The sequence below is a fragment of the Lingula anatina genome, chromosome 9 (assembly GCF_051362555.1).
Source record: "Lingula anatina isolate TDL-2025a chromosome 9, LinAna3.0, whole genome shotgun sequence".
Lineage (NCBI taxonomy): Eukaryota > Metazoa > Brachiopoda > Lingulata > Lingulida > Lingulidae > Lingula > Lingula anatina.
In genome coordinates this window covers 3,677,581-3,696,707 of record NC_141775.1, presented here as the reverse complement: position 1 = coordinate 3,696,707, position 19,127 = coordinate 3,677,581, and the positions used below count along the sequence as shown (strand labels likewise).

Sequence of the window (19,127 nt, the reverse complement as noted above, 5' to 3'; positions counted from 1 at the left end):
CGCACAGGCTCGTGGCCGGGAGGGGGGGGGGTCTAGGGGTTTGAAAAAATCCCCCTTTTTCGCTGGTCAAAGGTCTACTCTGGGTAAACTAAGGTTTCATGAAAAAAGGGGGGCACATTTTTTGAAACCCCCCTTTACCTGTTGCAATTGCTGGCTACGGCCTGGTGCATCTGTGTGTGTGTGTGTGGGGGGGGGGTGAGAGAGAGAGAGAGAGAGAGAGGTCACTGGAGTTCGAACAGAAATAAAAATGAAATTAACACCAATAAGAAGTGTTTCCGTGGGCACTGGTTTATTGATAGTTCATTGCAAAATTGAAGCGTATTGCTTGAGTACAATATGTTTACGAGCTACTTCATTAAAAACATTAGCATTTGGTGTAACCATGTAAAACAAATATATTGAAAACAGTATTTTTTGTGAAAGATGTATAAACAATCGAACAAATGGCATTTCCCGGTGTAATTTTCTAGATAAATTCCATATTAGTTTCATTCTAAATCATGAAACGCAGTTTTGATTCTAATTGTTGAAATAAGAACTTAATTCTAAATCCAGTGAAGCAAATGGCGAAAAAGGTCAGTGTACATCATTTGGTTCGTTACGGAATTGGATTTTCAAGTAAGACGTAGAAAATGAACAAAAAAATTAAAAGAAAAAGCCAAATTTGTTCCACTATAAAATCTTTTTTTTTTTTGCTGCAGATCAATTTCAACACGTAGCGGAAAAATATAACGATTTTTAAAAAGCACATCACGAATCATCTACCCTATACTACAGATCGATTCTCGAAGGGAGAGCAAATAACGAATCATTTCAATGTTGCGTCTTAAAGCCACTACTTAAACTCTAAGACTAGGTTCCAAGTTTGATCCATCTCCGAGAGGTTTCTCGTTAAATTGCTTTCAGCTTAAGCGGCTTAGTTGTCTGGCACGCCTACTGAGGCTGCTAAACGCTAATTAATTACCCTCTAGCAGCTTCAGTAGGCGTGACAGACATCTAAGCCGCTTAAGTTGATTGCAATTTAGGTAGAATCCCTTAGGAGTTAGATCGTTCCATGGCTAGTACGTTAGGGTCTGGTCCCTAAGGACCTTGGTCACAGTTCACGCCGGTGTACCCAGGGTCGCAGTTGCACTTGTATCCGTTGACCAGGTCGACGCAGACGCCGTTCCAACAAGGCCAGCTATCACACTCGTTAATGTCCACGCCGCAGTCCCTGCCTTGGTACCCTGAAGAACACGGGGAGGTTTATGATGTTACGTACAGTATTACACAATGACGACCCTGTGCATAAGTGTTTTATTTGAATGGGCTGCAATGCTACAATAAATGAATGAATAAATAAATAAATAAAACAAGAACAAAAACAGTGACTAACGAAATCAAACTTTCAAACTATAATAATAATTATAATAAAACGTATGACCAGAAACTTTTCAAAGAGAGTGAATTTTCAAATAACACCCATCTTCCACATCGCTCTATGATGCCTTTTATATGGAATGTTTAAGGATCAAAACATTTAAGGTTGAATAACATTCCAACTTTGATTGAAGGCTATTTATATTGTTAGTTGAATTCCTAAATTACATAACTTCAAATACAAAATATGAATTCAAATCGTTTAAGTCCATTAACCAAGCTTTTTTTCAGTTGTCGTACATATTCTGTTGGATCTCAGCTACTACAATTATACTCCCCAATACCGCCCATCTCTACAGGAATGGTTAAATTTAATTATTTCTTAATTGTAAAATGCGTCACTATTGAAAATCGTTAATTTCACGCTCGAATCTACAGATATGGAGGTTTCAAGTTTTACATGTCCATATTTAATTGCACGAGTTTTAGCTGTTCCAAATAGTTCAACTCTGCCGATAGCAAGCCTATTCACTGATGTAATATGTGAATGCCTAACTTCTCTGTGTTTTCTCAGAACACTGCAAATGACATTACAAGGCACATACAAGACAAACAGAATTAGTCTATCAGCCACTATGGGCCTTTTCTGAATGGAAAATAGCATTTAAAATGACGTCGCATATGAATTTAATCAATATATCACAAAAACATCAGATTTCTTATATGTTGTATTCAGAACTACATACCTGGCCCACATTTACAAATAAATCCATTGCCGCCGTTCCACATGCACGAGCCTCCATTTTTGCAGGTGAAGCCCATGCTGACGCACTTGTCTACGTCACAGAGTTCCCCGGTCCAGGGTTCGTGAGGCTTACACTCACAAGAAAATCCCCTGGAATTTCAATGAAAACCATATGAAACCATGATCACATAATCGCTAGACTATAAAAATAAGATAAAAATGTTCAAAGACAGAGAGTTGTAGATTTTTTCAAATTTGAATTCATCTGAAAGATTTTGTAAAGCGGCTAATACAGAATGACGTAACTATTAATCGACAAAATTCATATTTTGGCTAAGCATCTTTTAATATTTTTCGAATATTTTTTTCTAAATTCTGCTTCACCTGCTAATGTTCAAATGCCGTTTTGGTTTTCAAATGCATAACTCAGTCTAAAAAAATTTTCAAAAAAATTTTTTCAAAAAAAAAAAAAAAACAAACTTTGCACTTTCGTCGAATTCGAACTGGTTATACTGTTTATAACTAATATAAGTTCTTACTTGGATTTGGTGGCGTCCTCTTTGCAAATTCCGCCATTTTTACAGGGATTGGTGGGACACGGATTTCGCTTGTGGCAGAACTTGCCAGAGTATCCTGATAACAAACCAAAAAATTAATAAATGAAGAAACAAACGAATATATAAAAAACAGTCATACAATCATAAAAAATACCACATATATCTTTAATCATATCATTTGTCGAAAAACTGCTTCTGTTAAAAGGATAATAACTCTTCGTTTAGGCCAAAAAATGAATTTTCCTGGAGTAAACAACAATTTTCCCATTCTTACCAATGGTTAATGAATCCATTTTTACATTCAAAGTTAGTCCCTGGTTTTTTTCTAAAAAGTTTGGATTTTTTGTTTAAATCTCTTAAGAGATCATAACAGAGTATAGCCATCAATGGAGGTCATGTGGTCTAAAGACGCTCAGATATCAGAATAATAGCTATAACTGCTGTTTTTTGTCGTAGAACAGAATATATTATATTTCTGTGAGTTATTCACAATGTTTTTATTGTGAAATATAGACCTCGTAAGAAGAGTTATTATCCCTTTAAGTGTGATGTTACGCAATTTGTTACAGATCATCATTAAAGAAGGTCTATAATAAAATACATTAAACTATATAAGCGAATGTCATATAAAGCGATCGTGCTTAGGGTGACACTGTGTTAGTTGTATATATGACAGAAAATTGTATTTGACATTGTGTTAGGTAAGATAGCGCATTGTATTTAACATTGTATTAGATGTGAAAGCGCATTGTGTTTGATATTGTGTTAGGTGTGACTGCGCGTCAAATGTTAAAACTGTGTTAGTTGAGACATCACGTGGGATGAATAAAAATGTCAACTAACCCGGAGCACAAATACACGCAAAGTCGGGCCCGCCCATGGGACGACAAGTCCCGTTGTTCTGACATGGATACGACTTGCACGGGTCAGTTTTCTTGGCTAGAATAGTAATAAGAGCGACAATTGAACTTGAAAAAGTTTACACCACATCTACGGACAACGTAACATTGACATTGGACGGAACAAAACGAAAATTATTGTATCGGAACAGGAAAAAGTACAATTAAATAAATTGGTGACGTTTCTATTAATTAAAATAAAGCTATACAAGAACAATTAAAAGCTATACAACAGGGGGCCTATGCTCATATTATATATATTTCTGCATGTATACAGCATTGGCTTGGAATATAGGGCCTAAATGTATCATGACTGATTCAGTGCAAGTAACTGCTGCCTTTCATTTTTGATCTAGCCCAGGTATATGCCAGTTTGGGCCGCTTTACATATAGAACTGACCTAGACAGCAAATTACGAGCAAGCCAGCTATTAAAGCAAAAAAAAACAAAAAAAAAAAAACATTAAGATGCTTACGTAAACAGCTGTATCCATCGCCGGTATAACCTGGCAAGCACACACACTGTCTGGTCCCATTGGCGGTCTTACACTCGGCAGATGGCGGTGGTGAGCAAGACACGGCTTTCTTGGAGAGAGAAGCCTTCCCGTTGACCAGATTGCAGGTTATTTCTGTCTTGCAGTTGTCGATTAAAAGCTGGTCCCCAACCTTTGAATAAATGAACATACTTTACATTAGTCGAAATAGTTTCTTTAACTGTCTTTTGTATACTAAAAATAAAGTAAAGAAAGACGTCTCATTGGTTAAGAAACAAGTGAAGTCCCTTAAGAAACCACTTGGTATTCATGTCCTTTACAGTAAACAAACAGATAAATAAATAAATAAATAAATAAATAAATAAATAAATAATCGATGAAACTAATCGCCCCCAAGAACACATGCGGGTCCGAAAGTCATGAATCGTGTAAGAGGGTACATGTATCAAAGGCTTCAGTTCCCTTTACCAGGGGTCTTGGGGCACTTTTAGGCTTCGTTCACATGGAAAGTCTATTTTCTAAAAATCTATTTTCTATTCGCGGTATCTTATGATCATGGTCTGTGCCCTGAATATTCCGCGGCGTAATTACTGGCAGCGCGAACCAGTGTAGAGCCGCATTTTGCAACCGACCGCATTTTGCAACCGGTTGCAAAATGCGTTCAGTTGCAAAATGCGGTCCTACTTAGTAGATCCGCATTTTGCAACTGAACGCATTTTGCAACTGCAACGCATTTTGCAACCAAAGAAAATCGTGAAAACGCATTTTGCAACTGCAACGCATTTTGCAACCAGGATTTTTTTCTAAGTCCCTGAAACAGCTTGAAGTACGAGACAGGTAGGCTACGGTATAATTGGAGTGGGGACGGTTTGCTTCGACTATGTATGCTGAAACTGGCCAGGCTGCCCCTGGGGAGGACGATAATATAAAACTTATTTCACATTGTAATTTCCTAAACCATTAGAGTTAGGAGGTTGAAACGTCAGGGAATAATAAAGATATTGTTAGGCATGCACATAGGGGTGTGGCCGTCCCTAGGGGTGGTTGATTGTAATTTTACATTGTATTTTCTGTTATCTACCCTTATATCTTTAGAATTAGGAAATAAAAGCGTTGGGGATTAATACCATCGTAAGAAATGTGCGTAGGCACTCCAGATTTTTTGTGACTTGGGGTGTAGTTGTCCCTGGGGGTGGTTGAGATCGTTAGAGATGTGCTTGGGCACATCGGACTTTTTGGTCACTTGTGGAGTGGCCGTCCCTGGGGATAGTTACTTGACTGTAATATTTTCACCGTAATTTCTTTCATCTCCTTCTCGACCATTCGAGTTAGGAGCAGGAGTCTTTGGTGCATGGGTACAGGGGAATTTTAGTGTGACTTTGGGTGTGATTGTCCCTCAGGGGATGGGGTGATTGGTGGTATGTCAGACAATTAAGCTGATTCCACTGATTCCACTTAAGTGAGATCCCCTGCAGAGTTGGACCGACCCAGCTAGTAGGATGTATGAATCTGAAAGCTGCCTTCGAGTTAAGAAGAAGGGGAATGCAAAGAACGCAGCAGACGGCACTTAATAACAGACCTTCAGCGGTATGCTTGAATATAGGTCAAGTTAATTAAAAACCCATGCAAGACCCCATACTTTCAGGCATAGCCTCTGTAGAGCAACACACATGCTAATTACTATTTATGATTAATTAACATATTTGTTTTGTATTAAGACACAACGGCTAATTGAACGCCAGGGTTTCTGAGTGTGTAGGGCCTTATGGTTGGCATGGGTCGAAAGGACAGCTTTAACTGGATTCCTTGACCTATATTCATGCCTACGACTGTAAGTCCGTTTAGTGCTATGTGCGCCGCTGCTGTTCTCTACATTCCTCAAAGACCCATGTACATTCATTATCAATCATGTTCCTAACTCTAAGGGTAGATAGTAGAAGTAACGGTGCAAAAAATAGAATCAAACACCCCCAGGGACGGCCACACCCATCAATACCCCAGAAGGATCCATATCCCTAAAGACATGTTTTCAATTCCCATAGCCTTCCGTTCCTGAATTATATGGTCTAAAGGTAGATAGCAGAAAATACAACGTCTAATTGTATTCAACCACCCCCAGGACCACACCCTCAGTCAAAAAAATTAAATGCCATTCAACGTCCCAAATTATGCTGTAGCTACGTTTCTTGCTTTAACTCAAATGGCCGATACAATGGGCAGATAGCAGAAAATACGTTGTAAAATTAGACTCAACCATCCCCAGGGACAACCACACCCATGTCACAATAAATTTCCGAAGTGCCCATGCACATTTCTTACGATAGTGTATTAATCCCCAACGTTTCTATTTCCCAATTCTGAAGATATAAGGGTAGATAGGAGAAAAATACGAAGTAAAAAGTACAATCAACCACCCCTAGGGACGGCCACACCCCCAATTTAAAAAAAAAAACAAAAACAAAAAATCCGAAGTCCCATGCACATGCCTTACAAAATGTTTATTGACGTTTAGAGTTCCTAACTCTAATGGTTTAGGAAATTACAATGTGCAATTAGTTTTATATTTTCGTCCACCCCAGGGGCAGCCTGGCCAGTTTCAGCTTACATAGTTGAAGCAAACCCGTCCCCACTCCAATTCTACCTGTCTCGTACTTCAAGCTGTTTCAGGGACTTAGAAAAAAATCCTGGTTGCAAAATGCGTTGCAGTTGCAAAATGCGTTTTCACGATTTTCTTTGGTTGCAAAATGCGTTGCAGTTGCAAAATGCGTTCAGTTGCAAAATGCGGCTCTACTTAGTAGGACCGCATTTTGCAACTGAACGCATTTTGCAACCGGTTGCAAAATGCGGTCGGTTGCAAAATGCGGCTCTACACCAGTTACTTAAAGTAACTTATAGTAACTGGCTCGCGCTGCCAGTAATTACGCCGCAGAATAATTCCATGATAGTGTCCTCTCCTCAACACACGCCATTAAACGGATTAAATGTTGGCTCTGAGGTTTAATTGCTAGGCTCCAGCATGGACGGCGCGTCTAGAGGCGGGGAGACCATCATGGAGTTAGCGGTATCGCATTTAAAGGCCATATTTAGCCAGCGGATCAGTTAGTCCTCGGATCATCTATTCTGAATGGCCCCAATGCGACCTAAAATAAACCAAAAGGCCCACCCTTGATTGCATGCGCAAACATCATATTACTTTGAAAATGTAGCAAATGTTACACTGCAACGTAATTGGAAAATTGTATTATTTTCGGAGGAGATTTAAACCAAAACAAACATTGTACTAAAAGGGAACCTACCTGATACGCATTCCCGTTATCCCAGCATTTAGGCACACAGCTAGCTGGCTTAATGCAATCAGTGCCGTCCAGAATTGTGCCCGGTTTACACACACAAGATTCTGGCACCATCTTAGTCGGGTCGCCGCAGTTCTGAGGGGCTCCCGGACACGTGGGTTGACACTCAGTGACGTTAGTCTGATATTCTTTGTCGGAGTTACATTTTTTCGCTGTGGAGTGAGGAAAATATTCCAAACATATCACATATGAGATAAAATTTTATATATTTACACCAAAGACGGAACCGTTCATTTTATGTTACTATTTTGGAATATCTCGGTTGACCCACCTTTAACAGCGCAAAACTTTGCTCCCAGTGTGCTCTTAATTGTCGTCAGAGCGTCAAATCCCGCCACTGTAAACACGTGGTCGATCTTTGGTTCGCTAGCAAGCTGTGTAATTTGCGGAATCGACACGTTACTTCCAATGCCTATAGTAAATATCTGAAAGTGCAATATGTTTCAGACGTTATTCTTTTTTAAGTATTCATTATGGGGTGTATTCTCTTAAATGAGTGCCAAAATTTAAAGGCACTCTGTACTCCTACCAATGCCTATGGAATATATCTGGAAGTAAAAGTGTCATTCGTTTCAGGCGCTATTCTTTTTTAAATGTTGGTTATGGGGTTTATTAGGTACAACAGTGACCATTATCTTGGTTTCCTGTTGAAGTCTACTAGACACAGGTAGACGGAATGTTGAAATATATGACCTACACCGTACATAAGTCTCCAGTATGAGATTTAGGTGTCTTTCTTTATTCATAGTACATGTTCTATTTCAGGTGTGAAGAAAACAAAATTTTAATTGGGGGCTGATCTTACAGAAGAAAAAAAAAACAGTGACGATGATTGTATGTGTATCCTCTTTAAACTCCTTGCTTTCTGTGCTCATGGATGACAAGATTGAGAAGAGGGGTCATACGCCTTTGCAATTAAAACGCACCTCTATACCATGACTGTTATCTTGGTTTCCTGTTGAAGTCTACAAGATACACGTAGACGGAATGTTGAGACACTGTACATAAGTCTCCAGTATGAAATTTGGGTGTGTTTCTTTATTCATAATACATGTTTTATTTCAGGTGTGAAGAAAACAAAATTTAACTCTGGGGGCTGACCTCCTGCTTTCTGTGCTCATAGTTGACACGATTGAGAAGACAAAGCACCCCCACCCCGGGGTTGGGGGGGGGGGGGGGGGCTCATTCGCCTTTGCAATTTAAACGCACCTCTATTCCAGCTTTGGTGGCATTTGCTGCCGCAGATATTTGGCGCTGTCTCGACCTCCCATCGGTAAACAGGAACAACAAATTAGGCGCTGTGCTTCTGTCCCCTGAAGCTTTGGAAAAAGAGGTCTAGTAAAGAAAAAAAGGTATGTACTTTAGTTTCTCCAATCAATTTTGTAGTGAGCCATATAAGTAATTGTATAACTTTTCATCTCAGATTGGCATTCACATACTCACACACAAACATTTTTTCAGCATTTTAGTCAACAATAACAGTCATTTGTCAATTAAAGATTATCCAATTATAGATATTGTTTATTAGGTAACTTGCTTCGTCATATCAATAGCATAATTGAATTATTACATAATTTGGCAGATGAATTATTATTATTAATAATAATAATAATAATAATAATAAAATGAATAAATGAAACCCGTTAAGACAAAGTTGTTCCGGTTGCTCAGGAATTTTGATACGTTACCTGTTGAGCATACCACAAAGCCGCCGCAATGTTTGTCCGGCGGCCATGATAACTCATGTTCAAAATGGCGTCTGCAACGTCACGTGGTTTGTCGAATTCGTTCAAGGAAATACGAGGGTGTACAATTTGGGTAAAACTGAGAACTCCAACCCTGATCTTGTCTTGCGCCACGGGTAACTGAAGAACCAAATCTGCTAAAAACTTCTTCACTTTTTCAAAATTGATAGGCCCTACGCTTCTCGATTCATCAATGACGAACAGAACGTCCGCTTTGACATCCTTCCCACATTCTGTAAAAGAAGAATCGTAAAGGTACAACAAATACAATTTCTTTTACCAGTTAGCAACACAGTTTAAAGGCGAAAGCTGGTACAGAAAGATGATAGAATGGAACTCTCAAAAACTCCTTCAGTCGAGTCTTTCGGTCCAATAGACACATAACTTCACTTTGGAATACAATCATCTGGTATGCCTCATCGCAAACAGGTGCCTAGCGAACGGGCGGTGTAACTACATATCTATGTTGAAGAGTCTTACAAAAAATTCACGATCTGTATAGGACACCACAATCAACTATTCCGCCGCATTCGCATCCCTTAACGCCCTGTTTAACAAAACGACTAATTACCTCCGCCAAGGAGGTAGTTTTCACCCCTGCTTGTTTGTCTGTCATCATCATAACTCAAAAAGTTATGTTATGTTAAAATTTTCAGGAACTGTCGGAAGTGGGCCAAAGAACAGATGATTAGTTTTTGGTGGTGATCTGGATCAATAATCAATCAATAATGAATAATAATAAAAAAATTGCTGCCTTGGCGGAGGTCTGCGCTCTTGGAGTGCTTTTCTAGTCCACATTCGTTCTAAGCACAGACTGCTTAGAATTGTAACCAACTAAACTGCATTTCGAAAGAAATCTTAAATACCATATACTTTTTTCAATAAAACCAAAAGGCAAACCGTGACTGTATTGACTACAATATTTCACCAGATTATGTCAATTGCCAATTTAGAAAAGCCAAGCATATAAACATGTATTTGAATGCATGCACTTTTTCTTAAGGGAACCACATGCCACACGCTTTTAGAACTTTATCGCAATATCCACTTATACCCCGTTCACACTACAGTTCCAAAAAATGCGCATTTCTATAAACCGGTTTTTTCGTGGGAAATCCGATTCGGTTTTGCGTTCACACTGTAAAGTGGAATCCGCATCGGCAAAGCCAAAATCCAGGTGCAACTTCCTGCTTAGGCAATTGCGCATGCGCTGCATCGAGCAGTACGAAACATGGCGGCAATAGCTACATTTTTATTTCTCTGGAATTTTTTCCGCTTTCTTCTCGGAAAAAAAAACATTGTAAAGCAAAGCAAAGAATACATGGACAACCCCGCGTATTTGGCACGCGTAGTAGGCTGTCTGAGAGAAGACGCAGACTGGAAGGGTTTCAAAGGAGGGCAAGAGTACACGTATGTTGTTTTTTTATACATTCGTTTTACTTTAGTGACTGCAATTAATGCGGTTGATGTTTTTATCATGCAAGTCCACTGTAATAAACACGAATATTGGTTTATTTATTAAATTTTATAGTAAATTAAACAATTAATTACACAATGCATTTATTGCTATAGTCTCTTGTAGCTCCGTAGTTAATGCATGTATGGGGAAGTTTTACTGTAATCTGTATCCATTTTGACATGGGCACCAGCGCCCACCACAACATATTTAATTTTTAGCGCGATATATTGTTTAAAATCATTTTGGAGCAATATATTTTACCTATTTTATTTTACTTTTAGATGAACCAGATGAATATGTTGGCAGTAACTTTACTACAGATGCCTAAGTCCCCGCAAGAAAACGCAGTAGATACTCCAGCGCAGTAGACTACTGCAATCATACTGCAAACATGCTTCAAATTTGCTTCGATTTGGGAGCTAATTAGCATATTTGAAACATGCTTCTATCATGCTGCTAATCTACTGCATTAATGCTCCTCTCTGTACAAACCTGGAGTAGAATTGCAGTAGGCTAAGCTGCATTTCTACTGCAAATATGCTCCACACCACTACTGCGTTAATGCTTTTTTGCTACTTCGATACTACTACACAAATGGCTTTTAGGTTTACAGAGTATACATACAATGTGGAGATGCTCATTAGTTTCAGCTAACATCAAGAAAGATATCGCCTGTCATTAATTGCCAAGCAACTCAAAAGTGTTACTTAACATATTTTCACTCCCCGAATGAATTGACAAAGCGCATAAACAAATAATTATTTATTACTAGGAAGATATGAACGGCAGGTTACTTCTTTTTAGGTAAAACATTGGCTTCCTTACTAGATAAAAACGATGTTTATCTTTGAAATATGGAAAGAAATGCGTTACATGACTAAATAATAAAGCACGAACAATTAATGTTTGGTAATTGAGAAGTAAAATAAACAAATAAATAGTCGCATGAGTATCATCAGGTCAAAAATGGCTGATAGTTCTAGTTTTAGCAGGCTGAGTAGGAATGCTTACATTACTGGTCTAGGGCATTCGACAAAAGGACTAATACTTACTTTCATCTTAAAATATACAAATATCGTCAGACTTACCACTTGGTTTAGCGGTAGACAAAGCTTTTATGGTAGTACTAATAGGCGTGGGTGTGGCTGTCTTGGGCGTGGTTAAAGGGGGCGTGGTCAGAGTGCATCCGGTTTCAACCCGCCAATCCGAGACATTCGCCCCGTACAGACTGACACACTCGTTGGCCATTTTCTCCAGGATTTTACACGCTAGGTGTTTAGCTTTAGCTACGTCTGGTAGGGACTTTATCACCAAATCCTTGCAACCATTTCTGAAGTTTAAAACAAAAGTTTGTAGCCATTCGTTACTAAAGAAAGTGACTTTGAATCAATCTGTATTGATATTACACCAAAAAGCTCTCGTTGTTATTGAACAGCTGTTCCAAGCACAAGACGGGTTTGTTGAAACTTTCCGTAACACGGTCGAGAAATCTTGGTAGACACCAATACAAAATGTCACCTCACACTCACAACTTATTGAGGAACACCCATGCCAGCTGTCATTGAAAACTAAGCCACGCCCTTCCCAGCTGTCAAGCAACTGTGGCCACGCACCTCCCCTTGCCGCCAAAATACACAGACATCCTATTCTCTTACCGCAGGGGCCCCTACTGGTCTTTTACGAGAATTTTCAATTTCGAACAGGCTTTACTAGAGACCCCTGTTATATCAGAGAATACAGACATCCGAGCTTACCTAAAAAATGTGCTAACTGTAGGCACGCCCATGCCTGCTGCCGCACAACTATGGAAGCTCCTCCAAACAATCCCTTTATCTGTTATCCCACAAACGACTTCTGCATAAGTGTCTCTGTCTAAGGCAGCATTGCATTTTCCTGAATCAGATATTCAGATTGCAAATGCGTGAATTTAATTATTTCATAACCGAATTAATGATCTTTGTTGCCCAGATATAACCAACTAAAGGAAGAATTTGTTTCGATCTATCTTCCTCCGGGCGATTCGTCAAAAATGAAATAATGGATCAGATAACGTACTCAGGTCTTTCAAAGGTACATTATATGAACATTACAAATGTCGTTAAAAAATTATATATAAGATCAATATCTGTTGTAGGAAGCATTTGCATATGAACAAACCGTATCCTAATTCATCGAGCATTACGAAGGCAAGGCCCAGCACAGCCAATCTCCACAAGCGACCCATATTTTCACGTCGAGATGACGGAAATCGACAAAAATCACGTCGCCAAACGTCTACAAAAACAAAAATAAAACTCGGTCTAGTTTCTGTTGGAAATAACTTCAATCTTCTTTCACTAAATCCCGCAGACAGCCAGGTCTATTTCTGGGCTGGATTTATTTCCAGGCCTTGTAATTTTGGCGACCGTTCCCAGACCCTATCGAACTATAACTAGACCGATCTATCTCCAAGGGGATTCTTGCTAAATTGCAATAAACTTCAGCAGCTTAAATGTCTGTCACGCCTACTGAAGCTGTTAGGGGGTAATTAATTATCGTTTAGCAGCTTCAGTAAACGTGCCAGACATCAAAGCCACTTAAGCTGAAAGCAATTTAGCGAGAAACACCTTGGAGATGGATCGATACTGTTAGATCAATCTAGGTATGGGAACCCAGTCTAGATCGTGACATCAAAGCAAACTAACGTGTCCTTTTAACGATACGTCTAAGGGGCAGGTCGAGAACGTTTATTTTAGCTGATATTTTTCTATATTTGGTTCCGTTTGCGTTCACCAATGTTTACTATAGCTGATATTTTTCTATTTGATTTCACCAATGTTTCGGGGACATGTCACATATTATCATAGAATACATGCGCAGTTTTAGTGATTTAGTGATAAGTTTTAGTGATAGTTAAAATACAAGGAACAGACGAGGATAAAAGTACTCACCATGGCCAGTAACATTACATTTACTACATGTACGCATATTCTAGGCTGAAGACATCGGCATGATTACGTCATTATATATTATACATTGGTGAAAATTTCGGTAAAAATTCCTACGCGTTGAAGACAGTTCAAAAATTTGTTTTGCATGTTATCCCACAAAATGAGGTGTATTCAGGTGTAAGCAGCCACGCACTCAAGCTGACCGCACAGGGTGTCTGCGGTCTTATCAGAATAGGGGATTTGCATGCGCGAGCTGACTTAGTTGCCCGCACAGAGTGTCTGCGTTCTTATCAGAATAGGGGATTTGCAAGCGCGAGACCTAGCATGTGTTAAGCATTATCAAATATTTGACAAGCACTGTATATCAGTTAGGCATGGGGAAACATTACCCTGGTTATCAAAGGTTTGTGTATGTTATGCACCGTTCAACCAACTTTTTCTGAAAATTTCAATGTAACTATATGGCACAAAAAAGAGGTACAAAATGAGGTGTAAGCAGCCACGCACTCAAGCTGACCGCACAGGGTGTCTGCGGTCTTATCATAATAGGGGATTTGCAAGCGCGAGACCTAGCATGTGTTAAGCATTATCAAATATTTGACAAGCACTGTATATCAGTTAGGCATGTGGAAACATTACCCTGGTTATCAAAGGTTTGTATTGTGACGCGGTAAAGTAAGCAACACAAATATTTATCATAAAAAGTGTTTCTTTTTTTATTTATCAAAGTCTTTGGTGAGGCGTTGCGAGCAACGTATGATTATGTTGATTCATTGTTATACTCCGTGTCTTATATGACTTTATTAATATAAAAAGAATGTCCAAATCATATTGGTTCACTAAAGTATATATATGGATGATTTAACACGTAAAGTCTGAATAATGCATTGAATATGACAATTAAATACATTTACTTTACAGTTCATAGATACGATTATAGCAATTTTTCAAGGTGTTTTCAGCACATTGGAAGCCATCAGCTGCTGCAATCACTTCATGTACAAGTTGTTCGCGGTTTTGAGCAACGCGCTCAATAATGGCGAAAATGTATGGATCATCTGCTACCCCTTTAGTAGAACAATACAGCTCGTATGCTCGCAGTATGACGCTGTTTTGGATATGTTGAAATGCATCATCAATAAACTGATACACTGAAATCGACCACACCGGTTCAAGGCAGGCATGTTGGCGCTGGCTAGGGTGTTCGATCTCGCAGCCATTACAATTTTGACTACGCAGTTGCACTATTTTCCTCGTGAGAAAATAGGCGTAAATCAGGCGAATGACGGAAGTGCTCGTCGAGGCATCATCTTTTTCTTTCTTCTTATCTAAGTTTGCATCGATTTCTCGGAACAGTCGCATAAACGCCGACCAATCTGCATACGCCATTTCAATGACCGTGGGGGTGGCATCACCCAGCGCGTAGCTAATCTTAATCGGGGATCCGGAACCATCTGAAGACAAGTTATAGCCATCGCAGAAAGGAATTGTTGAAACTTGCTCTTTCAGCAAGGCCTCTTCAAGTTCTGCTGCGTGTGTTTTGAACTGGCCCCATACGATCGAGCTAAATCGTATTTTGCATTTCGCCTTGTCCGTCAACACCACCAGTAACTCGCCATGTCGGTTATGGCAGACTGTTGCGCAAAATGATGCACCGAAGGGTAGAAATGTGGCCATGGCTTTCGGATCAGTCTATGCACATCTGTGGGTTTTTTGGCCTATATATACAGGAAGAAAATCGCTGAGTCACGGAACTGAAACATTCTGTGATATAATATCTATTTGATTAGCTACTTTTGTAATCCATCAGACACATTCTGTTACATGGTATTAAGATAGAACTGGAATTTTCCTATCATGGCCGGATTTCACCGGTTTTGGGATATTCTCTCTCTAATCTGATATTCACGCCTGGAACATTTTATTACATAATATTTTTTCTTCTGGAAAAGTCTTAGTCACGAAACTAGAATATTCTGTTTTGATAAGTCACACTAAGATGGAGAAAATGCCGACTCATTTTGTTTCGCTGTATATAATAAAAAGTCCGAGATGTAAGGGACTCCTGTAGGCAACTGTGTAGACATGGATCACTCAGAATTATGGCAGAGCTGTATTTCTGACAGTGAAATGGTTGCACATTTAGAAAAATACGAAAGACGGCAAGGCTTTGAACACCAAACTATAAGCGATGGTGAGCTGGCTGAGTCTTCTGAACAGAGCGCTAAAAAACAAAGGTGAGAACAAACACGTGATAGAAAACTATTATAAAGTGTCGCGTTTTGCTTTGCAAATGTCAGTAATCACCATGGGTGACGTGAGGTTTAAATCGCCTAGTACGATGATTGTTTCTGGACCGACAAAATGCGGGAAAACTGCTTGGGTGAAACGTCTTTTGCTAAACGCCGGTGAAATGGTATCTCCGCCGCCTGATAAAATATTCTATTTCTATTCGATCTGGCAACCCGTTTTTGCTGAAATGGAAGACACCATTAACAACATAAAATTTGTAAAAGGCATACCTGTTGACTTTCAACCTGAGCACTTTTTTTGATGCAAATCTAAGCAATCTGGTCATTTTTGATGACTTATTCGCAGAAACGGGGGGTGACATTAGAATACGCGATTTGTTTACCAAAGGCTCTCATCATTTGAACGTCAGCGTAATATTTATAATGCAAACATTATTTCCAAAGGAAAAGCAAGCCAGAACAATCTCTTTGAATAGCCACTATATCGTGCTTTTTAAAAACCCAAGAGATATTCTCCAAGTACGAACCTTAGCCACACAAATGTACGGGGAAGCAAGCGGCTTTCTTGGCGTGTTCAAACAGGCAACAGAAAAACCAAACGGTTATCTACTGATCGATTTAACCCAAGATTGCCCAGACGAGATTCGTTTGAGAAGTAGTGTATTTCCGTGAGAGACGCAAGTTGCCTTCCTGCGTGCTTGACACAAATATGTGTATATCTTTTTACTTTTCATGTATGCACAGTTAATTGCTTGATTGACATTGGAATAGTCATATACTTTGTTCACATTTTCTTTGCTGTTGGTGACAAGAAAAAGAAAGATGTTTAGTTTAGGAGGTGAATTTGTCAATTACAGTAAACTACTTAGAGCTGCAGAAGAACCAGGGTCATCTCCAGTCAGATTAGAATTGAGTCAAACTACTTTTAATCAGCATCGAACTCCAGCTTTGTATACCAACCATTCTGGTGGTGCCACCGGGAGTGATATATATTGGCAAAAAACGAGTGAAAGGTATAATGTCAAGACAGTTGTGTATTCATTCTCAGGCCACGCTACAAGCAATCCTTACAGAAAAGTTTTGAATAAAAAAGAACTAAAAGATGCTAATGAGCATTTGCTTAAAGCCAACAAGTCACTGCACAGAAAGTTTCCCACGGGCAAGACTTTTGTCGACAGTTTACTTCAACGTAACTGGTATCAGGTGAAAAATTCCGATGTTGTTTTTGCTGTTGGAAAAAATATCATGAACAAGATGGTTGACGGTCAGGGTGGGCAGTGCAAATGGCAGTAGACAAGAATAAACCCGTCTATGTGTTTGACTCTTTTAAAAACGAAAGGACTGGGATGGAAGAAGGGTCATGTCAATGGTACAAGTTTGATTTTGTAAGAAAAATGTTCAAATTATATCCAGATGTGCCAGAACTCACGCGTCATTTTGCAGGAATTGGCACTCGTGCTTTGACAGATAAAGGGAAATTTGCCATAGAGGGGGTATTTGAAAGAACCTTTAAATGTAAATGAAGATTTTTCTTTGTTTCTTTACGCAAATAAACAATTGGTGTGTATAAATATTTTCTTTTAAACATGCACAGCTATTTTGTTGATGGACCTCGAAATAGTCACAATACATATATCTGGAAGTTAAGTCATTGACTATAAATGCTTGTGCAGCCTCTATCTTGACTTAATTGTAACATGAAATCCGGGACCGAAAAGTTATTTCATTTTCATGTCAAATTGCTCTCAGTAGCCGATAAGAAATTGATACATGGTATAATACTAAACTCTCCCTATGATCTGATTCGAATCCTGTGCAACTTTGCTGCTAATATACTGTATAACAAGGATATCAAGCTGAATTTAACAGAAAAATCGGCACTACGCAGAGTTAAACACGTCGTTGTACAACTGGCTGATAAAAAAGTCTCCATACAGTCCAAGAAAAAACTTTTGTTACGACACCCTCCTGTGGTCAAAGCAATTTTAAATCCGATATCAAGAAATGTCAAGCTTTCAGAAAATGGTCTTGATAAGTGAATCTGAACTGAACGCCTTGAAACAACAAGTCAACAGATATTACTCTCCCTTACAAGAAGAGACGCTACGATTGCAAAATGAAATGACAAAGACTATGCAAAGAACAGATATATCTTTTGACGAGAAAATGAAAATGTACAACGATTTGCAAGTTCAATATTTGAAGATTGCCCGAAAAAAGGAGCCGGTTGCTGTAGTTATTCAGAATACACCAGCCCCTCCCCTACAACCGCATCAGCAACAATGGACAGTCCACCCATTAAAACAGAAGACTTCCCTAAAAAAACATATTTCAACCAAGAAATATTGGATTCCATCCCACAAAGGATGCAAAAAAAGGCTAGGATAGTGCTTAGATACATGTCTAACAACCCTAATGTATTGTCCTATAATGAACAAGGGTTATTAAAATACGATGGGAATGTTATAGAAGGCACCAACATTGTAGATTTGATGAATGATCTTTTCGTGTCACGTAAAAAGTATACGCCAGCTGGGCTTTCTGTCTTTCTTCAGGGTTTGAAACGTCTAAATGTACCTTTAAATACTATTTCGAACATAAAGCGACGGCACCAGATTGCGGATGGAGACACTTCCTCTGCCAAAAGTCAGATAGGTTCTGGGAATTTTCTAAAGTTGGCATCATTCAACATATATTGAAGCAACACACACTGTTGTACATGTAAACCATTCTTTATTTTAATTGAATAAACGTATCTAATACATGAATCCTAAATATTTTTTTGATTTACAAGTTTGACAATTCATATTTACAAAGCTGGGTATAATGCAACGCTTATTAACATAATCATACACTAACATATCATTAAATTGTTTATCTTTTGTAAAACTTCTAAGTATTTGTGCTAAAGGTTTCCCACGAGAACGGTTCATTAAATAATATATACAGTATTGACCACACACTTTAGTGTAAATGCTCTGTAGTGCTCTAGAATTACACGTCCATGCAGTTGTAGAGTTTTCATCTAGAAAACTTTCGAACATTTCATCATAATAATCAGGAGGTTGCCCGTAAGAGTCAAAAAATTCTCCAACCCCATTTTCGTTGAAGTGAAAAGCGACCCAGTGTCTGCCAGGACCCGTATGTTTATCTGTATTTGACACAAAACAGGCGGGAAATATCTGAATTTCCTTAGGCAACGTGTCAGATGCGTATACTCCTTGAAAACAGGCACTCGTAAAAGGATCAGCTTTTAGTATGCAGTCCAATTGTCGAGTATCCATCATCAATACTCAATGTAAACACTGCGACGTTGATCAATCTTTATAACAGAA

The 19,127-nt window shown here is 38.9% G+C and overlaps 1 protein-coding gene across 1 annotated transcript in view; it reads right to left on the bottom strand.

Annotated features, from left to right (window-relative positions):
• Positions 1-272: 272 nt before the first annotated feature.
• Positions 273-19,127, bottom strand: part of LOC106174824 (uncharacterized) — a 44,734-nt gene continuing 25,879 nt past the window's right edge. The window contains exon 23 of the mRNA XM_086996033.1: positions 273-1,226. Within this exon, the coding sequence (XP_086852159.1) occupies positions 1,081-1,226 (146 nt within the window). The 3' untranslated portion in view covers positions 273-1,080. The remainder of the gene's footprint in view (positions 1,227-19,127) is intronic.